Source organism: Perognathus longimembris, chromosome 9 (genome assembly GCF_023159225.1).
Source record: "Perognathus longimembris pacificus isolate PPM17 chromosome 9, ASM2315922v1, whole genome shotgun sequence".
NCBI lineage: Eukaryota > Metazoa > Chordata > Mammalia > Rodentia > Heteromyidae > Perognathus > Perognathus longimembris.
Genome location: NC_063169.1, coordinates 9717360 through 9739577, shown reverse-complemented (window position 1 = coordinate 9739577; position 22218 = coordinate 9717360). Strand labels below are relative to the sequence as shown.

General features: G+C 42.5%; 1 protein-coding gene across 2 annotated transcripts in view; it reads left to right on the top strand.

Moving 5' to 3' along the window:
* The window catches only part of Kcnq5 (potassium voltage-gated channel subfamily Q member 5), a 486711-nt gene that overhangs the window by 434064 nt on the left and 30429 nt on the right, over nt 1-22218 (top strand). For both annotated transcript variants that reach the window (XM_048353691.1, XM_048353692.1), the window contains one exon: nt 1173-1393. In XM_048353691.1, coding sequence (XP_048209648.1) covers nt 1173-1393 — 221 coding nt within the window. The remainder of the gene's footprint in view (nt 1-1172; nt 1394-22218) is intronic.

The following is a 22218-nucleotide window of genomic DNA, read 5'->3' as shown; positions in this document are numbered from 1 at the left end:
CAGTTGGGTGCCCAGTGGCTCAGGCCTGCAATCCTAGCTACTTAGGAGGCTGAGATCTGACGATCAAAGTTCAAAGCCAGCCCAGGCAGGAAAAGTCCAGGAGACTTTTGTCTCCAGTCAACCAACAAAAAGCCAGAAATAGAGGTGTGGCTCACGGGGAAGAGCACTAGCTCTGAGCCAAGAAAGAAAAAAAGAAAAGAAGCCAAGGGACTGCACCTGAGTCTCACAAGAATCCCTTAGCTACATTGCTGCTTTGATTGGATGTCAGAGAACCCCAAGTTCTGTGATTCTATCCTGCCTTTCCCAATACACTAAACCATGTGCCTTGATTTAGGAAATTGTGAAGTACATTTGGCCTTCATTGTTGTCACTTATTGTTAATCCTTCCTTGATCAGCCCTCAACCACTCAATCCTGGCCAACATTAAAGAACTAAGGTTTAACTAACTACAATGTACTGGTAGCTGCCACAGCAAATAAATAACCTGTTTAATAGCAGGAAGTCGTGTTAGTGAACATCACCACACATTCCAGTCCCCAGTCATCACGTTCGTTATGTGTCGAGGTTGGTTCTTGTCTCACAGGAACGAATGTAAGCATCAAGGAAATGTAACATTAATTGTTGTATGTATCTAATAAGATGGATGCTATACTCCCACTGGCTATGCGATTGCATGAGTTTATGGATATCATAATCTTGCCTGAAGTACAAAATGCATGTTGAATGTAAGTACATGTCTAACTCTCATCCCTGGTTTTTCTGTAGAGACCTTTAGAAATTGCTAAGAGAGATGCTCCCCCCCCCAAAAAAAAATAACTTAAACATTTTTTTCAGTTGGAGGTAAAGCCAAAACCATCCAACCTTTTCTTTTAAAGTGAATGGCAAATCAATCCTTGGTTATCTCCGGGATCATTGAATATGAATTGCTTGTGTTTGGTCTCAGTTCGGCCTGTGATAAACTCAAGAAATGTGCGTGTTAACACCTGTAGGATGAGACTGATTGAAAACGATGCTCACACAGAGATGGAATAGAGATCAACTTTTCACTGGGGGGTGGGGGGGGGAGGGAAACGCGTCTAATAAATATATACCCATCTACAGATCCATGTGCTTGAGTTACCCTAGCAGAGGGGCCCCGATGAGCTGGCTCACCTCGTGTCTGTTCTCCGCAGTCAGAAGCTGAGCTTTAAGGAGCGCGTGCGCATGGCCAGCCCCCGGGGCCAGAGCATTAAGAGCAGACAGGCCTCGGTGGGCGACAGGAGGTCCCCCAGCACCGACATCACGGCCGAGGGCAGCCCCACCAAAGTGCAGAAGAGCTGGAGCTTCAACGACCGCACCCGCTTCCGGCCCTCGCTGCGCCTCAAGAGCTCACAGCCCAAGCCCGTGGTCGACGGTAAGCCCTGGCTCCCCAGCACTGTGGGCAAGGGGGATTTTAAGTTGAGACGTGAGATGATGATGATGCCAAGTGATTTAAGTTCTCCAGGGGAATGGCTTGAACGTCCAAGGAAACGAGCCAGGAAAAAGCAATGGTTTATTACATTGGAAATGCAGTCAACTGCTTTTGGCACATGCACGGAACGCAAGTTGATGTGTTGGAAGCCAACAGTGGCAGCTAAGTCTGCATTTTACACAAGCCGAGGATCTGGGGTTGCAAGCCTAGTCCTAGAGCTACGCCTCGGGGAGGGGGTGTCCTGGGGTTCATCCGCAGCATGGCAGAAAAGATAAAATAAAAACGTCAAACGTGATTTTTGTTAAATCTAGCTGTAACATATTTACTTCAAGATCAGTGTGAGCTGGGTGCCGGTGGCCCACATCTGTAATCCTAGCTTCTCAGGAGACTGAGATCTGAAGATCACCGTTCAAAGCCAGCCTGAACAGGAAAGTCTCTGAGACTCTTACTTCCGTTTATTTACCAAAAAGCTAGGAGTGGAGCTGTGGCTCAAGTGGTAGAGCGCTAGCCTTGAGTGAAAAAGTTCCAGGACAGCGCCCAAGCTCTTCATTCAACCCCCAGGGCTGGCGCGCGCACACACACACACACACACACACACACACACACACACACACACACACACACACACAGAAAAGCTCAGTATGACTCTTCCGGCTGTGTATGTCTTGTCTGACCCGCAAAGGTCCAGGGCCAAAGGACAGCTAGGTAGTGAATACTGAAACTCCATAAGCAGTGGCAGTACCTTTCTAATGAAGCACAAAGCCCCCCTACTGATTCTCATTGCTCAGTCTACCACTAAGCCAGAAATCACCGCTGGGCATCCCGAGAGGGGCTCCAATGAGAAGGGAAATTCTAGCTCTTCCCTCTAAAGCATTTAACCTATGTTTTGAGGATATTATGTAGCAGCTTACTTGCCAATGCAATTTATTGAATGTCTTACAATTTTCATGTTTGTTGTTTTCCATTTAAAGATGGGCTAGAGTTTGTTAAATTAAACCCTTGTGTACAACTACTTAAGATAATGAGAAAGAAAGAAAGAGAAAGAGAGAGGAAGAAAGGAAAGAAGGAAAAATATAGCTACAACCTGGAGCTGGTGGCTCAGGTCTGTAATCCTAGCTAATCAGGAGAGAACAGACACATCTACTGAAATATATACTCATTGAGAAATTCATCTAATTCTATCCGAGTAGAATGGGCAGTTTCTTGAAATGGAAAAATCTGCCTCTTCTCCACAGTCAGAAGCTAAGTTTTAAGGAGCCAATATGTATGCCTAGCTCCAGGGGCCAGATCTGAGGATCCAGGTTTGAAGCCAGCCTGTGCAGAAAAGTCCACAGGAAGGACTCTTGTCTCCAGTTAACCAGCATGAGGCTGTGAGTTCAAGCCCCTGCACCGTCACACAGAAAGAAAGAGAGGGAGAGAGAGAACCATGAGCGTGGTTAGGTATGTCTCTTATGCAAGGCCAAAAACCCAAATCAAATAGCAACTTCCCTTAATGCCCGAAAACCGCAGTCTACCAGGCCTCTGCTCTCATTCCCTAGGATAACCTGTGTTCTCCCAGGCCCTGAAAGCTCCAGAATGGAATTAACAAGCCAGGGTCATAAACTCAGTGATCTCAAGCTCCCTGGGGTGAAATCCCCGGACCCTCAGGCCCTGGCTCCTCCAGCTTTCTCTCAGAAACCCTCAGGGACGCAGCCTCCACACTTCATGCAGGCCCTTGCTTCATACCTCTCCAGCCTCCTCAAGCCCCCAGGGCAGGCTCTCTATTAGACGCCGGGATGCTGCGCTGCTGTGGCCCCTTCCTCCTGGTGCAGCTTGGTCTCCTCTCCGGCAGGACACGCTCAGCCTCCTGTTCTGCTCAGGTGGCAGATTCCTTCTGCATCCCCACCAGGTACCTGTGAGTCAGGCCACTGCCCAGGCACCGCTTCCGGTCTGCTGGTTCCCACGTGGGCCTCCCTGGGTTTGGGGTTGAAATCCCCTGAGCAGCTGAGTAACTGGAACCTGAGCTTTATATTGAACTTGAAATAAACTCATCCACCCTTTCTGGAAGGCAATTTGACAAATTATCTCAACTTTTTATGTGTGTCTCAGGCCTAACTGGTTCCACCTAACTGGTTCCACTTCTACCATATAACTTGATGTACCAAAATGATAGCAGACATTGAAAACGATACTCTAGTTGAAAAAAACAGCACTGACATAAAAAGATAATCATAAGCCAGCATGGTTGACCCACGCCTGCCATCCCACCCTATGGAAGGCTGAGGCAGAAGGATTATGAGTTCAAGGCCATCCTGGGCTGTATGTCAGACCCTGTCTCAAAAAAGATGATCACAAAAAAATCATTTCCATATATATATATGAATCATAATATATTCATATTTTATATGAATGTCTATATTGATTTATATAATATATAAATAAGTTTAAATTATATACATAGGTATATATACCTGTATGTTATACATGACATACATAAACTTGTATAAACCAAAGAATAGCCATTCCAAAACCATAATTATGTTCTTCCTTTTCCTGTATTTCTTAATACTTCTACAATTAACATGTTAAGCTTTTATAATAAGAAAGGAAGGGGTAATTTTGTTGTTGTTGTTAAAAACATAAGCCCCCTTGAGTACCAGCGGCAGGCAACACGGGAAGCTGAGATGTGAGGGCAGAAAAGCCCATGAGATTCTTATCTCAAGTAACCAAGGAAGAGCTTGATGTGAAGTTGTGGCTCCAGTGATTGTCAGGTGTGGGTGACAAGGCCAAGCGAAAGCACAGGCCCCAAATTCAAGGCTCAGTTCTGGTACAAAAAAGAAAAAAAAAAAAGTTAAACATGTGCCCATTTTTTTATACGTTGCCCTCCCCCTTCCTCTACGCTAGGGAACTTGGCATAATGAACCTGACACTTCCCAAACTCCCTGTCTAGGCTGATTGCCTCTCTGGTAGCAGAAATACCATCTGCCCCCACGCTGGGAACAGCCTTCATGGAGTAGGCTGAGACTTCCTAACAGGTTTAACAGCTCACAGGGCTCGAATGAGGTTCTTAGGCTGCTATCACAAAGTACCACAGACCGGTAGATTAAAGACCAGAAATTCATTTTCACATACTCTCCCACTCTCCCTCTCGAAATGGGTAGACTCTGGATTCCAAACATGGGAAATGAATTCTTAGTGACGTTGTTTGGCCAGAGGGACAGAGCTTTTCATAGGCTTGCTACAACAGGTGTCATTCCTCATGGTATTTTCTGTGTCTGCAAAGATGTCTCAAAAGTCAGACATAAAAAGACAACCTATTCCTTACCAGATCATGAATTGGAAAGGTCCCCTGTCAAACACTTTCTTGATCATTTCGGACAAGTGCGATTCTGTTTGATTAGGATGGGATTGCTCTTCGCTGGCTGATGCCCGCCCGCATCAGTTGATTCTGAGCTCCTCGGGTAATGAGAGAATGGAGTTCTGTGCTCTAGCAGTAGCTTTGTGAGCTACCCACGGGCCAGTAAGGGTGACCCCAGACTCCCCAAGTTAACCCTACAGCCCAGAGTCTTTACTTCTGTATTCACTTGAGGTTGGTCTGAGAAAATTGGAAGTAGCTATCTAGCAAATTTGAAGTAGCTATCTAGTAAATGTAGACTTCAATTGTGGCTTTTTAAAAATTTTTAGTGCCTCTCTAGGTTTTAAGTGTGTCTAAAATCCACTTATGAAGCATAGGAAATAAAATGTAACACACAGTGAGCTCCAAGTCTACTAGGTCTATTTGTCCACTTCTGAAGTGCTTTTCTTTTACTTTTCTCTTTCTTTACACATTTTAGGCCTTTTATTGCCAGTTAGTACTCTCTCAAGGAGAGTCAGGGAATAAAAGAAAGAATAATGGGAATTCAGATCAGGCTGTAAATGACTAACAAGGAATTACAATTGGGAAGTAATGGGCCTATACCTAGAAAATAGTATAAAGGAAAGCAAAGTTAATTTAGAGTTGATCTGTACATTTTAGCAATTCCCATGAAATCCAATACTACAGATGGTACTATTTTTATTACCCATGACTCATACAAAAGATTACTAAATAAGTACATTGTTCTCCTTGTTACAGTTTTAATGAGATTAACATTGTGCACATAAAAGGAGCACAATTGTTCCCAAATATCTCACACTTCTGTGACTCAGAGAAGTGAAAAGTACAGACAGATGTGCCATCAGTACAAATGCACTTCTGGCAAAGGAAAGAGAGTCAGCTATAAGCCCAGGTGGGGTGGCTAATTTATTATGACATAAGTGGTGTTCACAAATTCTATACTAACAGATAGAAATTTTCCATTAGTCCAGGCTATGTGTCTTCATAGAATTTTAGAAAGTAGAGCTTCTGCATGTATTTAGAAATGGTGTGTGTGTGTGTGTGTGTGTGTGTGTGTGTGTGTGTGTGTGTGTGTACTGGGGGTTGAACTCAGGACCTTGCCCTCTTGCTTGGCTTTGCTGCTCAAGGCTCTACCACATGAGTCATACTTCCCCTTCCAGCTTTTTGATGCTTAATTGGAAATTAGAGTCTCCTGGACTTTTCTTACCCTAGCTTCTTGTCAAATCACAATCCTCAGAACTCTACCTTCTGAGTAGCTATGATTACAGGTGTGAGTGCCTGACACAACTCACTTCCATCAGATTCTCTGCGGCAGTAGTTGTTCTAAGTGCTTGACTGCTTTTGCTTAGTAGTCCCTACATTTTTATGGAACAGTTATTACCCCCAGTATTTCCCTCATCTCATGGATAAGGAAACTAAGACCTAAAGCTTCGTCACTTGCCCAACAGATGCAAAGGAGCCACAGTGCCCTCCGCCCCCCAGAGGGAGCCAACTCCCAGCATCCTCTCAAGACGCATTCTAATGCACTCCAGAAGTCAGAACAATTCTTCTTAAATCATCATTTCGATTTTCTTCTACTCCTATTTGTCCCCTGACTTCCACTTTCCATCTTCAATCCATCCCAACTCTCCATTCTGTACAAGCTATTTACCTCGCTACCATTACACCCGGCCTTCCTCCAGGCTCCGACACTCCTTAACTGCATCAGCCATCATCAAAGGCTTCCCCAGCTAGACGATTAGGCAAATCGGGGAAATGGTCTTTCATTGACCCTTCCCTGTTTAGATTGGGTCTTTAGGAAGAGATTCTGTATAATGACCAGCCTGGGGTGTGTCGATTTATTCCCAGGGCAGGGAAGCAAATTTTCAGGGTCAGCTGAGGTCTGTTTCAAGACGCAAAAAAGGTATCAGACAATGGCCAGTTGTTAGCACATAGGAGCAAGTGAAAAGTGGAAGAGTACAGAAGAAATTGAAAGCAGTGAAAATCCAGAAGAAACTTAAGATGAAACCAGGAAGTTTTCAGATTGCTTGCCTGCCATCTACTTTGCTATCAAGAAGTGTTATTCAATGCTAGGCACTGGTGGCTCATGCCTGTAATCCTAGCTACTCAAGGAGGCCAAGATCTGCAGGAAGTCCATGAGACTCTTGTCTACAATTAACCTCCAAAAAGCTGGGACTAGAACTGTGGCTCAAGTGGTAAAGCACTAGCCTTAAGGAATAAAGCTCAGGGACAGTTCCTGCATCCTGAGTTCAAATCCTAGGTAGGCACAAAAAATAAAAATAAAGAAGAGCTAGAGTTCCCAGACCCTGCTACACTAGGGGATGCCTTTCAGCATTGTCCCCAAAGAGTATGAAGACATTGACAGAGGACAGGGAAATAGACTGAGGTGGCTCCACTGGGTAGTACTTAATAATTTAACATTGACTAAGCCCAATGTTCTGTAGTAATTAGCTTCAGTTCATTCCAAAAACAGCAAGAGATTAGAAATCGGTTCTCATCTATATTAATAAGTGTGCATGTTTTCACCTGTTTAATATTGGTTTTGCTCACCAGGAAGGTTTTCTTCCCGCTGAGCAGCCCTCCGGGCTAATATCTGCTGGAGGGCGGGGGGAGGTAAGACTCCAGCAGATGGCAGGAGAGAGACTAGAGCAAGCCTAGGTGCACAGGTGTTGGGTTCACCTGAGTGGAGTCTGTGTGAGCTCCAAATGCTCTTGAGGGGCACCCCTTGTTCATGGCACTGCTGAAAAGCCCTCATCTCTTCTCATTATTCTTCTCCTTAGCCTGTGTACCAGCAAGGATGCACTTACCTACCTGGCACAAAGGAAGCAAATTCAGATCCCTGAAACCATAATGCAGCTTTTATATTGTGGGTGGGTGTGCGCGCATGCATGCGCCAACACTGGGACTTGAACTAGGGGTCAGGGCTCCGCCCCTTAGCTTTTGTGATCAAACCTGATGCTTTATGACCTGAGCCATAGCTCCACTTCTGGTTTGTTTGCTGAAGTTGGCGGGGGGGGGGGGGGGTGGGCAATAATTGGAGATAAGAGCCTCATGCGCTCATATTTCAGTCTCCTGAGTAGCTAAGATTACAGGCAGGAGCCACCAATATACCCAGCCACAATGCAATTTCTCATACCACATAAAAAAGAAGCTCAGAGGCCGGGCGCCGGTCGCTCACACCTGTAATCCTAGCTACTCAGGAGGCTGAGATCTGAAGATCATAGTTTGGCCGTAGCCGGGGCAGAAAAGTCCCCATGAGACTCTTATCTACAGTTAACTACTCGAAAAACCAGAAGTGGTACTGTGGCTCAAAGTGGTAGAGTGCTAGCCTTCAGCTGAAGAGCTCAGAGACAGCATCCAGGCCCTGAGTTCAAGCCCCATGACCGACAACAACAACAACAACAACAAAAATAGAAGCTCAGGGACAAGACAGTTCCCAGCAAGGAACCTCAGGGCTCTGGCACATACCCCTATGACTCTAGTGAACCCTAGTGAACAGGAAGGCACCAAGTTGAAGGCCAGGCAGAGAGAGAGAGAGAGAGAGAGAGAGAGAGAGAGAGAGAGAGAGAGAGAGAGAGAGAGAGAGAGAGAGAGGACTCAAATATTAATACATAAATTAGTATCCTTCAACCCTCCTCACGCACAGGCGGCCCATGTGTTTCCTTGCTCCACCACTAGGGGAAACTTGGCGCTGTTGCCTTCCTGTCCACCTTTTCAGCACCATGATGTCTCATTCCTCAAGCCATTTCCCTTAAGGACTCTTCTTTTGAGGATCTCACCTAAGAATAGTTAAAGGGAATAGAGGCCTATCTTACTCGTGGTTTTGAACTAAAAACCTCATTCCGGCTAGAACAATGGACACTCTCCTGGCCCCTTGGGGCCTGCAGCTCTTATAGCTTTTGTTTTGTTTTGCCTTGGTTTCATTGGATAGAGTCTCGCAATTTTGCCTGGGGCTAGCCTCAGACCAGTTGTAATTGGGATGACAGGTGTCATCCACCACACCCAACTTGTTTGCTCTATGTTCTTGCCTGAGCCTGCTTTGAGCCAAGTCAAATAACTGGGATTATGGATTTGAGTCACAGCATCCAAAAAAGAAAGAAAGAAAAGAATGCAATGATGTTGACAAGTACTATCCTCCAAGCTAACATTTTGTTTCAAGCAGTATAAATCACTGAATATCAGTCTTTTACAGTTTACTAATTTATGCTTATGAAGTGTTTGTTTTGTTTTGTCAGTCACAAGGCTTGAACTCGGGGCCTGGGCACTGTCCCTGAGTTGTTTTTTTTTTGTTTTGTTTTTCTTCAGTAGTAGGGCTTGAACTCTGGGCCTGGGCTCTGTCCCTGAGCTCTTCATCTCAAGGCCAGCACTCTACCACTTGAGCTACAGTGCCACTTCCTGTTTTCTGGTGGTTAATTGGAGATAAGAGTCTGGTGGACTTTCCTGCCCAGGCTGGCTTCGAACCATGATCCTCAGATCTCAGCCTCCTGAGTAGCTAAGATTCCAGGTGTGAGCCACAGCTCCACTTCCACTTTTGTAGTGGTTTCTTGGAGATAAGCATTATGGACTTTCCTGCTAGGGCTGGCTTCAAACCATGAGTCTCAGATCTCAGCCTCCTGTGTAGTTAGGGTTACAGGTGTGAGCCACTGCACCCAGCTTGTGCACACCGCTTAGTGGTGCAAGGAAACACATGGGAAAATCATTTTCACTTGTTTCCAGTGGCATTGTCCTTTAGGATTCTGTCAGTCTTGTAAGATGACCTTTTTAGAAGTTTCTACAAAATGTCAAGTAAGTACTATTTTCCCTGATTTTCCATAATGATGGCCCAACTTCAACCAGACCCTGATTATAATATTTTATAGTAACTTGTGCTTTCTAGTACTTCCTAGAATTTTCTGATAACGCCACATTGTAATGACAGGCATAATTCTTTTCGAGACAGAATTCTACTATGACTTCCATTATGTTTGTTTGCACAAATTCCTAGCTTGGGATTCTGACAAAAAACCTGAAGATCTTTTGAGGAACAAAAGGGTTGCCTGATAATGACTGGATCTAAACTGGAAATGTGCACTCCCTATTCACTCTACATTGGAGTCTACAAAGAGTATTCAGTAGAATTCTAGAGCAGGTTTTCAGTTGTTCACCAAGTTATTGGTTAAAGCCAATTGAAGCTTTGAAATGAGTTGGCTCAAATCTGGTTCTTGGGTATCATTGTTCCAGTGCAGGAGTTGAGAGTATATAAGGCATTAAACATCAGGAGATGGAATCACTGGGACTCCATCTCAACCAGTAGGTTGGGGAGAGTAGCATATACCAACTACTGTGCACAGTGGAGAACCTATCATTCCCAGTGGTGCAGAAACGCACAAATAGGAGGATTATAGTCTAGGCTAGCTCAGGCATGAAGCAAGACTCTACCTCAAAAGAATCACTGACTCATAAAGGGCTGGTAGAAGAGTTCAAACAATAGAGCACATGCCTTAGCATGTGCCAACCAAGTCCTAAATTCAAAATCTAGTACTGCCAGAAAACAAACAAAAAAAACAAAAAAGCACCACCATACTTTAGCTCTCAATCTTGATCATCTATACCTATGTAATTATAACCCATTCACTATATTGACCCAATACTGAGCCTGTTATCAGTATAACTTTCCCCCTCCCTTAAAAAAGTAAAACAATGGAGCTACTTGAACTCAGAGCCTGCTTCTGTCACCTGGCTTTCTGCTCAAGGCTGGTGCTCTACCACTTGAGCCACAGCTCCACATGCTTTGCTGGTTCATTGGAGATAAGACTCTCAGACTTTTCCAGCCTGGCTAGTTTTGAACCACAATCCTTAGATCTCAGGCTCCTGAGTAGTTAGGATTACAAGCGTAAACTACCAATGCTTGCCCAAAATGTTGTAACTTTTAGTCCAGCACTCTTTCCTGAACAAGATGGGGCTCTTCTTCAGCCCAAGAAGAGGAAGGTATAGTACTGGTCTCTCCCAAGGGTAGATCCAAAGCCAAGAGATGTAATCATCAGTTTATTTAGCTCAACACAACCCTAGCACTTATAGACCTCACACTAACAGAATGGATCTCACGATTGGAAACAATAAAGGCAAACTTGGATCAACTCTTAACCATATCTGGACCCTTCAGATCAAACCAAACAAGCTTTAGTAAATTTTCTCTCAAGCCTGAGTTTGTGTAACCCGTTCTCCTGCCCAGATGGAAAGCAATTTTCTCAGCCATTACCTGTCATCCAAAACAGCCAATTTCAAACTGAGAAAGGGAAGAGGGAAGGAAGGACTGAGGAACACTAGAGACAGGCGTTCTGACACCTCTTGTTAGTCTCACACTATTTCTTCCCTTCCCAATGTTGGCAATGGCCTTTATGTTCTCTGGAGCGCATCAAAAGCCCAGATGCCTGTGACTCATTCTGTAATCCTGGAAGGCTGAGAACTGGAGGGTCATGGTTGGAGGATAGCCTAGGAAAAAAGGTTTAATAGATTTAATTCCCAAAATAACCACCCAAGCCAGACACCAGTAGCTCACTCCTGTAATCCTAGCTACTCGGAAGCTGAGATCTGAGGATTGTGGTTCAAAGCCAGCTCGGGCAGGAAAGGTCCCTGAGACTTATCTCGAAATAACTACTAAAAAGCCAGAAATAGAGCGCTAGCCTTGAACACCAAAGCTCAGGGCCAGTGCCCAGGCCCTAGTTTCAAGCCCCAGGACTGGCACTAAAATTAAAAAAGTGAAAATACTCTGAATAAAAATATAAGGGGGAAACAAACAGTACAAGAAATGTATCCAATGCCCAACGTATGATACTGTAACCTCTCTGTACGTCAGTTTGATAATAAAAATTTGAGAAAAAAAAATTTAAGGGGGAAAGAAAACCAATACCAGGACTAGATGAATGGCTCCAGATGTAGAGCTCCAGCCTGTCAAGGCCCTGGGTTCAAATCCAAGTGCCACACAAAAAGACGACATAGCAGATATCCCATCTAATACTGGAGGGCATTATGGATAGGCCCTCAGTCGGTAGATTTCCATCCAAGTTGGAGAGTGTCTGAGGGATGTACTCAGAGTGAGCAACTTCCTCAGTAGCTGGGGGCAGCAAGCAGAGGTGAGCACTGCCAGGACCAGGAACTGCGTTAATCTGTTTTCCTCTTCAGCCCCACCTCAGTTACACTATGGATTTGCACAAGCATGAACAATAAAAAGAGTTTCTATCTCCCTCAGACTTCACACTTGTCAGCAAAGACCTGCTCTTGACCTGAAATTTTCACACAATCAACACAGAATTAACTATTATACAAATCACAGATGTTAGCTCATATTTAGAAAAGTGTTTTGGCTGCATTTCAGAGATTCTCCATTCATATATCTCCAATTCTTTCCTTCAGAGGTTCTCTTAGCTGTCTGCATCACAAAGAGAAATCAATATGACACTATTTTAAAATTACATTTAATCCTATGCATGGTGTACTCTGCTTGGAAAAGAAGGAGGAGGCGGAAAGGGTTAGGTAAAGGCCAGGATCCTTTTCCAGCAATAATGGCTAACTGGGGAAAAAAAAGTTACTCACAGTGCAGTATGAAAATGTTACCCTACTGGCCCTAAATTCCCGTGTGTGTGTGTGTGTGTGTGTGTGCACACACACACACAGTGTATGAATGGGAGTACTAGGGCTTAAATTCATAGCCTCACTATCTTGCCTAGCTCTTTTTTGCTCAAGGTTGGTGCTTTATGATTAGATCCACAACTCCAATTCTGGCTTTTGCTGGTTAGTTGGAGATAAGATTCGCACAGACTTTTCTTCTCAGGCTGGCATGAAATGTTGAGCCTCAGATCTCAGCCTCCTACGTAGCTAGGATTATAGGCATGAGCCACCAGCACCTCTCTCCAAATTCCTCCTATTTCACCTCGGGCATCTAGTTTGTCCTAGTTTTTCCTCTCTTGGTATCTTCCTTTGCTTTCTTGCTCCTCTTCTTTTGCTTTCTTGCTCACCGTGAGCCCTTGAGTCATAGCTCCATTTCCAATATTTTGGTGATTAGTTGGAAATAAAGAGTTTCACGGACTTTTCTGCTTGGGCTAGCTTTGAACTGTGATTTTCAGGTCTCAGCCTCCTGAGTGGCTAGAATTACAGGTGAAAGCCACTGACATCAGCTGCTTTTTATGTTTTTATTGTCTCTCTTCATGTTCTCTTTTATATACTTCACATCGCAGATGAATGAATGAACGAGATGCGTGGATGTTTGGCACAAATCAGCTATGCTTAGTGTTAATTTATTCTTTTTCAATAATTGTGAAAAATCGTGCTCATTTATTATCGCCACTATAAACATAGTGTCACTATTCCTTCATGTGCTAAGTAGTGAACTAGTAAATCTTATTGGGTTTGGGGAATTTTGCCTGTATGTGTGCGAATAGAGGGACTCGAACTCAGGGCCTTGCACACTTAGGCTAACAGCTGGCGATCTACCACTTGAGCCACTTCCTCCTCCGTGACTTTTAAAAGCAATATCTAGGTTGCTATATCTGGGGGATCTAGTCGGAATATAAAAATTGACACACTGGGATTTCCTGAAAGTAGCTAGCCTAATAAGAGTTGAATGTTGATTGAAATTATCAGACCTGTTTAGAATTCCCCAACAGATTGCTCAAAGAATAACACAGATTTGCTGTTCTGCACTTTGGCCTATGGTTAAGCATCACTGCTTTGATGAATGTTGGATGTCTCCAAATACAGTTCAAAGGAAATAGATCCCAACTTTGCTGACAGGATTCACTACATGCCCTAAGTCACCTCACTACTGATTCAGCATGCATCTCCCTAGAATATTGACATGGGAAAAGCAATTTATCAGTCTCATTAATTTGATTTTGCTCAAATGCATGAGAGACAAGCTTGAGACAACCATGCCAGAGGGAGGCAACTGCTCTCTCAGTTCACCATGATGTGGCTATTCGCTTTGATTTGGCCAGGACTACCTGGAAATTTATTCTAATGAAGGCAGTCCTGGTAGGCGAGGGATTTACCTTAACTTTTGTTGCAAGCGCCCTGATGATTTGCTAGAGGAACAACAAAAAACTATAAAAATTGACTTTTTAGTGTAAAAGTAAAAAAATGTTTTCAAAATCTACGAGTTTTATGCCTTTGCTTTCAATTGGAAGGACTCAGAGCTCTTGCAGATAGTTAGGTTTTCACAGAGCTTTTATGAAAATTGAATTAGTCAGACACAGTGTCTAGTATCACAATATCCACACACAATATCTAGTGTCATGGTTCTGGAGCAAACAAGAACTTGTCGCAATCCTACTAACTCATTACATGGAGTCTGATGAGGCAAGTTTACTGTTGTAATTGAATGCAGTTATTATTTAATCATTTATAAATACCAATTTCTGCATTGATAATGATGAAGTACTAGACTCGATTGATGTTTTGCTGCTTTTATCTACCTTTCATCAATTCTTATTTGTGATGGAAAGGTGGTTAAAATTTCAATGTTCTGCCAGGCACCAGTGGCTCATATCTGTAATCCTAGCTCTTCAAGAGGCTGAGATCTGAGGACTGAAGTTTAAAGCCAACCTGAGCAGGAAACTCCTATGAAACTCTTATCTTCAATTAAGCACCAAAAATCCAGGCTTAAGTGGTAGATCACTACCATTGAGCAAAGTAACTCAGGGAGAGTACCCGGACTCTGTGTTCGATTCTCAGGCCTGGCACAAACTATATGTAAATTTATCCTTACCTAACTATGAAATTGTAACCTCCCTGTATATCACTTTTATAATAACAATAAAAATATTTAAACAAATAGAATTCAGTTGTTCTGGGAGAGAAATGTTGGCTGACTGCATACCAACAGTAGACTGACTATATAACCTATAAGTGTTCCTTTGAAAAATATTAATTTTGAATATATGACTAAGGAACAAGTTATCAACAGATAATTTCATATTTATTTAGGATTCAGTTAGTTAAACCTTATTGATAAAGTCTTACTTGGGGCCTTAAAAGTATATACATGCACATATGAACGAGAGGCATCCCTGAGGCATGTACTGTATTATTCAGATTGTTCTTGCTGACTCTGAGTGCTGAGCTGTTCAGTAAGTGGTATTGGAGTGATTTTAAGAAGATATTGGAACTTACTGCGCACTGCTAGTTCACGCGTGGAATCCTAGCTACTCCAGTGGCTGAGATCAAAAGATCACAATTCGGGGCTGGGGATATGGCCTAGTGGCAAGAGTGCTTGCCTCGTATACATGAGGCCCTAGGTTCAATTCCCCAGCACCACATATACAGAAAATGGCCAGAAGTGGTGCAGTGGCTCAAGTGGCAGAGTGCTAGCCTTGAGCAAAAAGAAAGCCAGGGACAGTGCTCAGGCCCTGAGTTCAAGCCCCAGGACTGGCCAAAAAAAAAAAAAAAAGATCACAATTCAAAAACCACCTGGGGTGGGGCTGGGGATATGGCCTAGTGGCAAGAGTGTTTGCCTTGTATACATGAGGCCCTGGGTTCAATGCCCCAGTACCACATATACAGAAAACGGCCAGAAGGGGCGCTGTGGCTCAAGTGGCAGAGTGCTAGCCTTGAGCAAAAAGAAGCCAGGGACAGTGCTCAGGCCCTGAGTCCAAGCCCCAGGACTGGCAAAACAAAAAAATAAATAAATAAATAAATAAATAAAAACCACCTGGGCAGGAAAGCCAATGAGACTCTTATTTTCATTTAACCCATAAGAAGAAATCAGAAGTAAAGTAGGCTCCAGTGACTGAGCAAACAAACAAACAAAGCATGAGACTCTGGAGCATGAGGCTCCAGGATCTGCTCCCCCACCCACCCCCAAAAATAAGATAATGGAATTATAACATTGATTTAAGTTTCAAGAACTTTCAAAGACACATTAAAAAAACAACACATACTCTTGTGCCCCATTTGAATAATGATAAGATAATAGCAACATTCAATTTAAAAGGACAGAAACTGTGTTTAATATATTTTTCTTTTACCTTATTGATAGTTACTAAGCCATAATTATGGTTTGATCATAATTTTAGCAGTGAAGACCTTGTTCTAAAAATCCTTTAGTGCCTCATCCCTCACTCAAAGTCTTTTTAATTAAGTGTCAAGAACCATGCCATGAGATTTTGCCAGTATTTCGGCTAGCCAGTAAGGTTAATTGACAATCTCTAATGGAGAATCTGAGAGAAATTCACAGTGTAATGAACATAATTGACGATGCTGAGCATGCATGAATTATTTGTAAATGGCATCTTTGATCTTTAAGAGAGTGCACAAAAGCAGTATTTTCTTACATAATACATCTACTCATTAGTGTGAATTAATATTTCTGAATGTAGCTAATTAGTCAGCTTCAGAACTTGCACAAGAGAAACCAACACCACAAATCCTCAATGAAGTGCAAATCAAACCTACACTGAGATGTCACCTCTCTCCAGTTACAATGCCTATTATCAGTAAAGACAAAAGGTAACAAGTGGTGGTTAGAAAGTGGAGAAAAGGGCAGCTAACATACTAATGCACCTTAACATATTGTAGGGAGAAATGTAAATTAGTACATCCATTAGAAAAACAGTACAAAGATTCCTTTAAAAATTAAAATAGAGGGCTGGGGATATGGCCTAGTGGCAAGAGTGCCTGCCTCATATACATGAGGCCCTGGGTTCGATTTCCCAGCACCACATATACAGAAAATGGCCAGACGTGGCACTGTGGCTCAAGTGGCAGAGTGCTAGCCTTGAGCAAAAAAGAAGCCAGGGACAGCGCTCAGGCCCTGAGTCCAAGCCCCAGGACTGGCCAAAAAAAAAAAATTAAAATAGAAGGGTTGGAGGTGTGGCTCAGTGGGTAATCTCGGACAAAAGAAAGGAAAAACAACCCTAAAAAATTTAAAACAGAACTACCATACGATCCATCAATCTCCTAATTGGATATATGCTCAAAGGAAATGAAACATATATATATATTTTTTTTTATTTTTTTTTTTAAAGGCATCTGCCAGCCAGAGTTGGTGGCTCACGCCTGTAATCCTAGCTACCCAGGAGGTTAAGATCTGAGGATGGAGGTTCAAAGCCAAATCAAGCAGAAAAATTTGTGAGACCTTCATCTCCAATTAAACAGCAAAAATCCAGAAGCAGAAGTGTTGCTTACATGGTAGAGCACCAGATTGAGTGAAAAAGTTAAAAGAGAGTGGAAGGCCCTGAATTCCAGTCCCAGTACTGGCACACACACACACACACACACACACACACACACACACACACACACACACACACTGACACCTACACTTTTCTGCTACTTACAAGATCATTCACAGCAACCAAGATTTGGAATATATACTTAAGTCTCTGTCAACAGATGAATGGGCACAAAAAAATGGGATAGATAGATAATCGATGGTTAGGTAGGTAGATAGTTACTGATACTCAGGAAGAGAGAGAGAGAGACAGACAGACAGACAGACAGACAGACAGATAGATACTGCTGAGCAGAATGGGATAGTGTACTGACATTTGTGGCAACACAGATGAACCTTGAGGACATTGTGTCAGGTGAAATAAACCAGGGCTAGAAACATGTCACTCATATGTAGCATCTAAAAATGTTGAATCCAAAAATGGAGTATGGATATTGGTTACCAAAGACTGGGATAAGCAGGGGGAAAGCAGAAGGGAGATAGTTTCCAGACAATATATCTGTACAGTTAGATGGAAGGAACAAATTCTATTTCTAGTAGGTGGTAATATGATAACATCTTGTATTCTTGAAAAATGCTTCTAGACATTAAGCACTCTCACCATTATAAAAGATTAGTACATTTGTTAATTAGACATTTAGTCATCCCTCCATTTGTATATGTTCTCAAACATCATCTGGTGCACAGTGAACGCAAACAAAATTATCTGTCAGATTTTGGGGAGGGTTGGGAACAGGTGTATGTACTGGGAAGGCGAGCTCAGGACCTTGAACTCGCAGTCAGCTTTTTCTCTCAACACTGGTTCTCTATCACTTGAGCCACACCTCCACCTCTGGATTTTTGCCTGTTAACTGAGTTGTTGTTGTTGTTGTTTAAATCTCACAGATTTTTCTGTTCATCTGGCTGTGAACCACGATCTTCAGATCTCGTCCCTCCGAGTAGCTAGGATTACAAATTTGAGCCATAGTACTCAATCAACAGATTTTGAGATCCAACTTTGTTTTGTTTTGTTTTGTTTTGCCAGTCCTGGGGCTTGAATTCATGGCCTGCGCACTGTCCCTGGCTTCTTCATGCTCAAGGCTAGCACTCTACTACTTGAGCCACAGCGCCACCTCTGGCTGTTTTCTATATATGTGGTGCTGAGGAATCGAACCCAGGGCTTTATGTATACGAGGCGAGCACTTTACCACTAGACCATATTCCCAGTCCCCCCACCCCACTTTTTTGCCAGTCCTGAGCTTGAACTCAGGGCCTCAGCACTGTCCCTGGCTTCTTTTTGCTCAAGGCTAGCACTCTACCACTTGAGCCACAGCGCCACTTCTGGCCATTTTCTATATATGTGGTGCTGGGGAATCGAACACAGGGTTTCATGTATATGAGGCAATTACTCTTGCCACTAGGCCATATTCCCAGCCTCAATCAACAAATTGTGAAACATAATTTTAAAAAAACATTTAGGAGGTCAAATAATTTAACAAATAAGATGGTGGTGTGACTTCTCAATTCTTCCGGCTTACCTAAAGGCTACTGTGTGGCTACCAATGCCTATTTTTCAGCTCTTTCTTCTGATATCCATGTTTTTCCAATAGCCTTTGTATACTGCTAATTCCTGATTAATCAGTTGTGAATATTATATATACTTCCTACTCTTGTCATGAATATTTAGCTTTTTTCATTTCCCTTTTTGAAGAACCTCTATCTTCTTACTACAAGTTATAATGATTACCTGTAAGTCAAAATTACATATGTATATTTTTTCTCTGTTGTTATAATATTGCATTGCAATTATATATAGCGTTTTGTTTTTCTTATAGGACATAATCAATACTGTTTCAGTTGTTTTTATAATTGTTTCTACATCTTCCAATAATCTCTCACTAAAATTTCCTCTATTTCAGTTACACCAAGACCCCGTGAAGATAGTTTTGGTCTTGGAGAATGCATCCTAAAAGCTTCCATTCTTCTTTTAGCTGAGCCAGCTTCTCTCTGAGCCAGCTACCAAGCCGTTATCACTCCAGTTCCCTTGTAGTTTTTATCTAGATTGAATTCACAGTTTCCAGAATCTCATGTCTTTTCAAATTAACTTTATTATTCCAGAATGTAGAATCCCAGTTTGTTCTTCAGGTATAAAGATGGAGTGAGGCTGGGAAGGTGGCTTCGTGGTAGAGTGCTTGCCTAGCATGCATGAAGCCCTGGGTTCCATTCCTCAGCGGGAAGTGGCGCTGTGGCTCAAGTGGCAGAGTGCTAGCCTTGAGCAAAAAGAAGCTCAGGGCCAGTGTTCAGGCCCTGAGTTCAAGCCCCAGAACTGGCCAAAAGGGGCCTGCTTCCCTTGGCATGCCTTCTGCTCCCAGGCTTCTGCTCTGTATCCGAATTGTGTGGAAATACATCCTCCAGCCACTTAAGAATGCGTGCAAAGCAAATCTAGAAATGTGGAGGCTTTTGATTTGTTTTGTTTTCATTCTGCAGTACATAGTTTAGGAGGTAATTTCCTCTCTTTAATTTTCCTCCTCACTTCATAGAAATCTGTTATTTGAAGTTTTGAATTGTGAAATCATCCCAAGTTTCTTAGCTTTTCCCTTTTCCATCTCTTTATCTTTTTGGTTCTACTTTCCGAGCATTTCGGTTAACTTTCTCATCTGTGCCTCTTGTTAAGATTTTCATTTCTGCTATCATTGCTAAGGCCCTTTGTTATTTTCTGAGTCTGGTGGACTTTCTTTCCCTGGGTTAGGCTTCAAATTGCCATCATCTTATCTCAGCCTCCTGAGTAGCAAGGATTACAGGCATGAGCCATTGGTACCTGATTATGATCTCCATTTTTTCAAATTTGTTTATGGCTATTGTAAAGCTGATGTACAGAGGGGTTACGGTTATGTAAGTCAGGTAGGGAGTATATTTATTTCTGGAAAATGTCACCCCTTTCCTAGTAGTCTCCCAATTTTCCCCTTCCATCCACACCCACCGTATCTAGTGAGTACCACCGCTGCATTTGTTCACCCTTTGTCCCTCCATTCCTATGTCTCTCCCCTTATCCTCCCAAATACATATAAACAAACCCACAAGGTAAAAGAGAATGAGAACAGCTTTTTAAAAAACCCTCTTGTTTCCCTTTCCTGGAGTTCATTTCAGTAAATGTTATTTTGTATGATCAGAGGCACATTGCAGCTTTGTGCTCCTCTCCTAGGAGCATCCTCCTTTGAGGTGACCTCTATTTTTGTAACAGAAGATTTCCTCAGATATTTAGTAAATCTTGGATGTTTCTTCATAATGAAGCATAGAAGCTATGGGGAAACATGATTGCTGAGATTTATTTGTCTTGTTGCTGATCAACTTTGATCTTCACCATACACTGATCTGAGTCAAACATTTCTTGGTGACTTCCTTGGATGTGTCTTTTCAGCTCTTTCTTTTTTTCTGAAACATGTTAGGTTCCCCAGACCGTATTTAGTGAAGCATCCTCCCCGATGGTTGCTTGCCATTGCTACAATGGTAAGCAGCTGTAGTGGATTTTCAACATTCACTCCACATATGGTCAATTAGAAATGCACCTTTCACTTTAATACTTGTCCTTCAACTATACCTGACAACCCCTTATCCTTGGACATCTGCTCTCAGGACTAACTGTCCAGATTATATGTAATCCTCCTTATCTGAGTTTTTTCCTCCATGCCCTTGTATTCAGAAGAGATAACAAATGCCATCAATTTCTTAGATTTTTTTTTAACTTTTCCAAGTGTAAATATTACTGTTGTTGCAGTTTTCCTGAGTGGTGGCATATGTTTTTCTCTCTGGTATCAGCTATGTCAGTTAGCCTAACTTCTCCCATCTGCTTCCTACCTCCAAAATTATATTGTTGTGGCCTCCTCTCCTATTCTCTCCATTTACGTGTTTAGATCTTTCTGGTTGCTGTATTTTAGTGGAGTTTTTACAGGGATCAAGATTAGAGGTGTATATTCAAATCTATCATCTTAACACCATCTTAAATCTACTATCTTAATGTCTTTCTTAACTCTGTGGGGGGAGGGGAGTGCAGGCGTGTGTGTGTGTGTGTGTGTGTGTGTGTGTGTGTGTGTGTGTGTGTGTGTGCCGGGTCACAATACACTTCTTATTGTGTGTGGAAATCATAAAAGATTGACAACTCCTATAAGCCAAGCCAGCAAAAGCTAATCAAACCCAGTCAAATGCTAATCATATTGTCTCTTTAGTATAAAAGTTTCCTCATCGATCTGAGAGAATTTGATGCATATGGGACATATTTTTTAATTCAGGATGTGGCATTCACATGAAATTCTAGATCTAATTTATTTTAGGGAAAAGAATATAAGTTGGGCTTTTCTAATAATGTTATTTGTGTGTCCCTCTCCATTTCTGTTTTGGGTAAGAAAACTATTTCTTCTGGGCCCTACATTTCTTTTTCCATGTCAAGAATTTCATCTCACTAAAAATAATCAGTGAACCCAGCTAATTCACACAATCTCTTTTAAATTTATAATCTTCAATTGTGCTAACAACATTTGCTATTTAAATAGTATCTATTTTTGTTAAAAAATATGTATAAGATAATACAACTGGGGGCTGGGGATATGGCCTAGTGGCAAGGGTGCTTGCCTCGTATACATGAGGCCCTGGGTTCAATTCCCCAGCACCACATATACAGAAAATGGCCAGAGGTGGCGCTGTGGCTCAAGTGGCAGAGTGCTAGCCTTGAGCCTGAAGAAGCCAGGGACAGTGCTCAGGCCCTGAGTCCAAGGCCCAGGACTGGCCAAAAAAAATACAAAACAAAAAACAATAAACTTTCCTTATATAAAAAAAAAAAAGATAATACAACTGCCTGTTAAAATACTGAAATTAGCACCTTAATTAGAATATTGCTTTAAAAGCTCAAAATATTATTTATTTTGAAACTAATATATGCTTTGGATATGAATAGCTGGGATTATTTAAAATAAGAGCATTTCAATCTCTACTGCTGTCGGGCCTGTGGGCCTGGGCACTGTCCCTGAGCTCTTCAGCTCAAGGCTAGCACTCTACCACTTGAGCCACAGTGCCACTTGCAGTTTTCTGGTGGTTAATTGGAGATAAAGAGTCTCACAAATTTTCATGCCTGAGCTGGCTTTGAACCTTGATTCTCAGATCTCAGCCTCCTGACCAGCTACGATTACAGGCATGAGCCATGAGCTCCGGCCTTTCATTGCTTTTTAAATGTTGTAT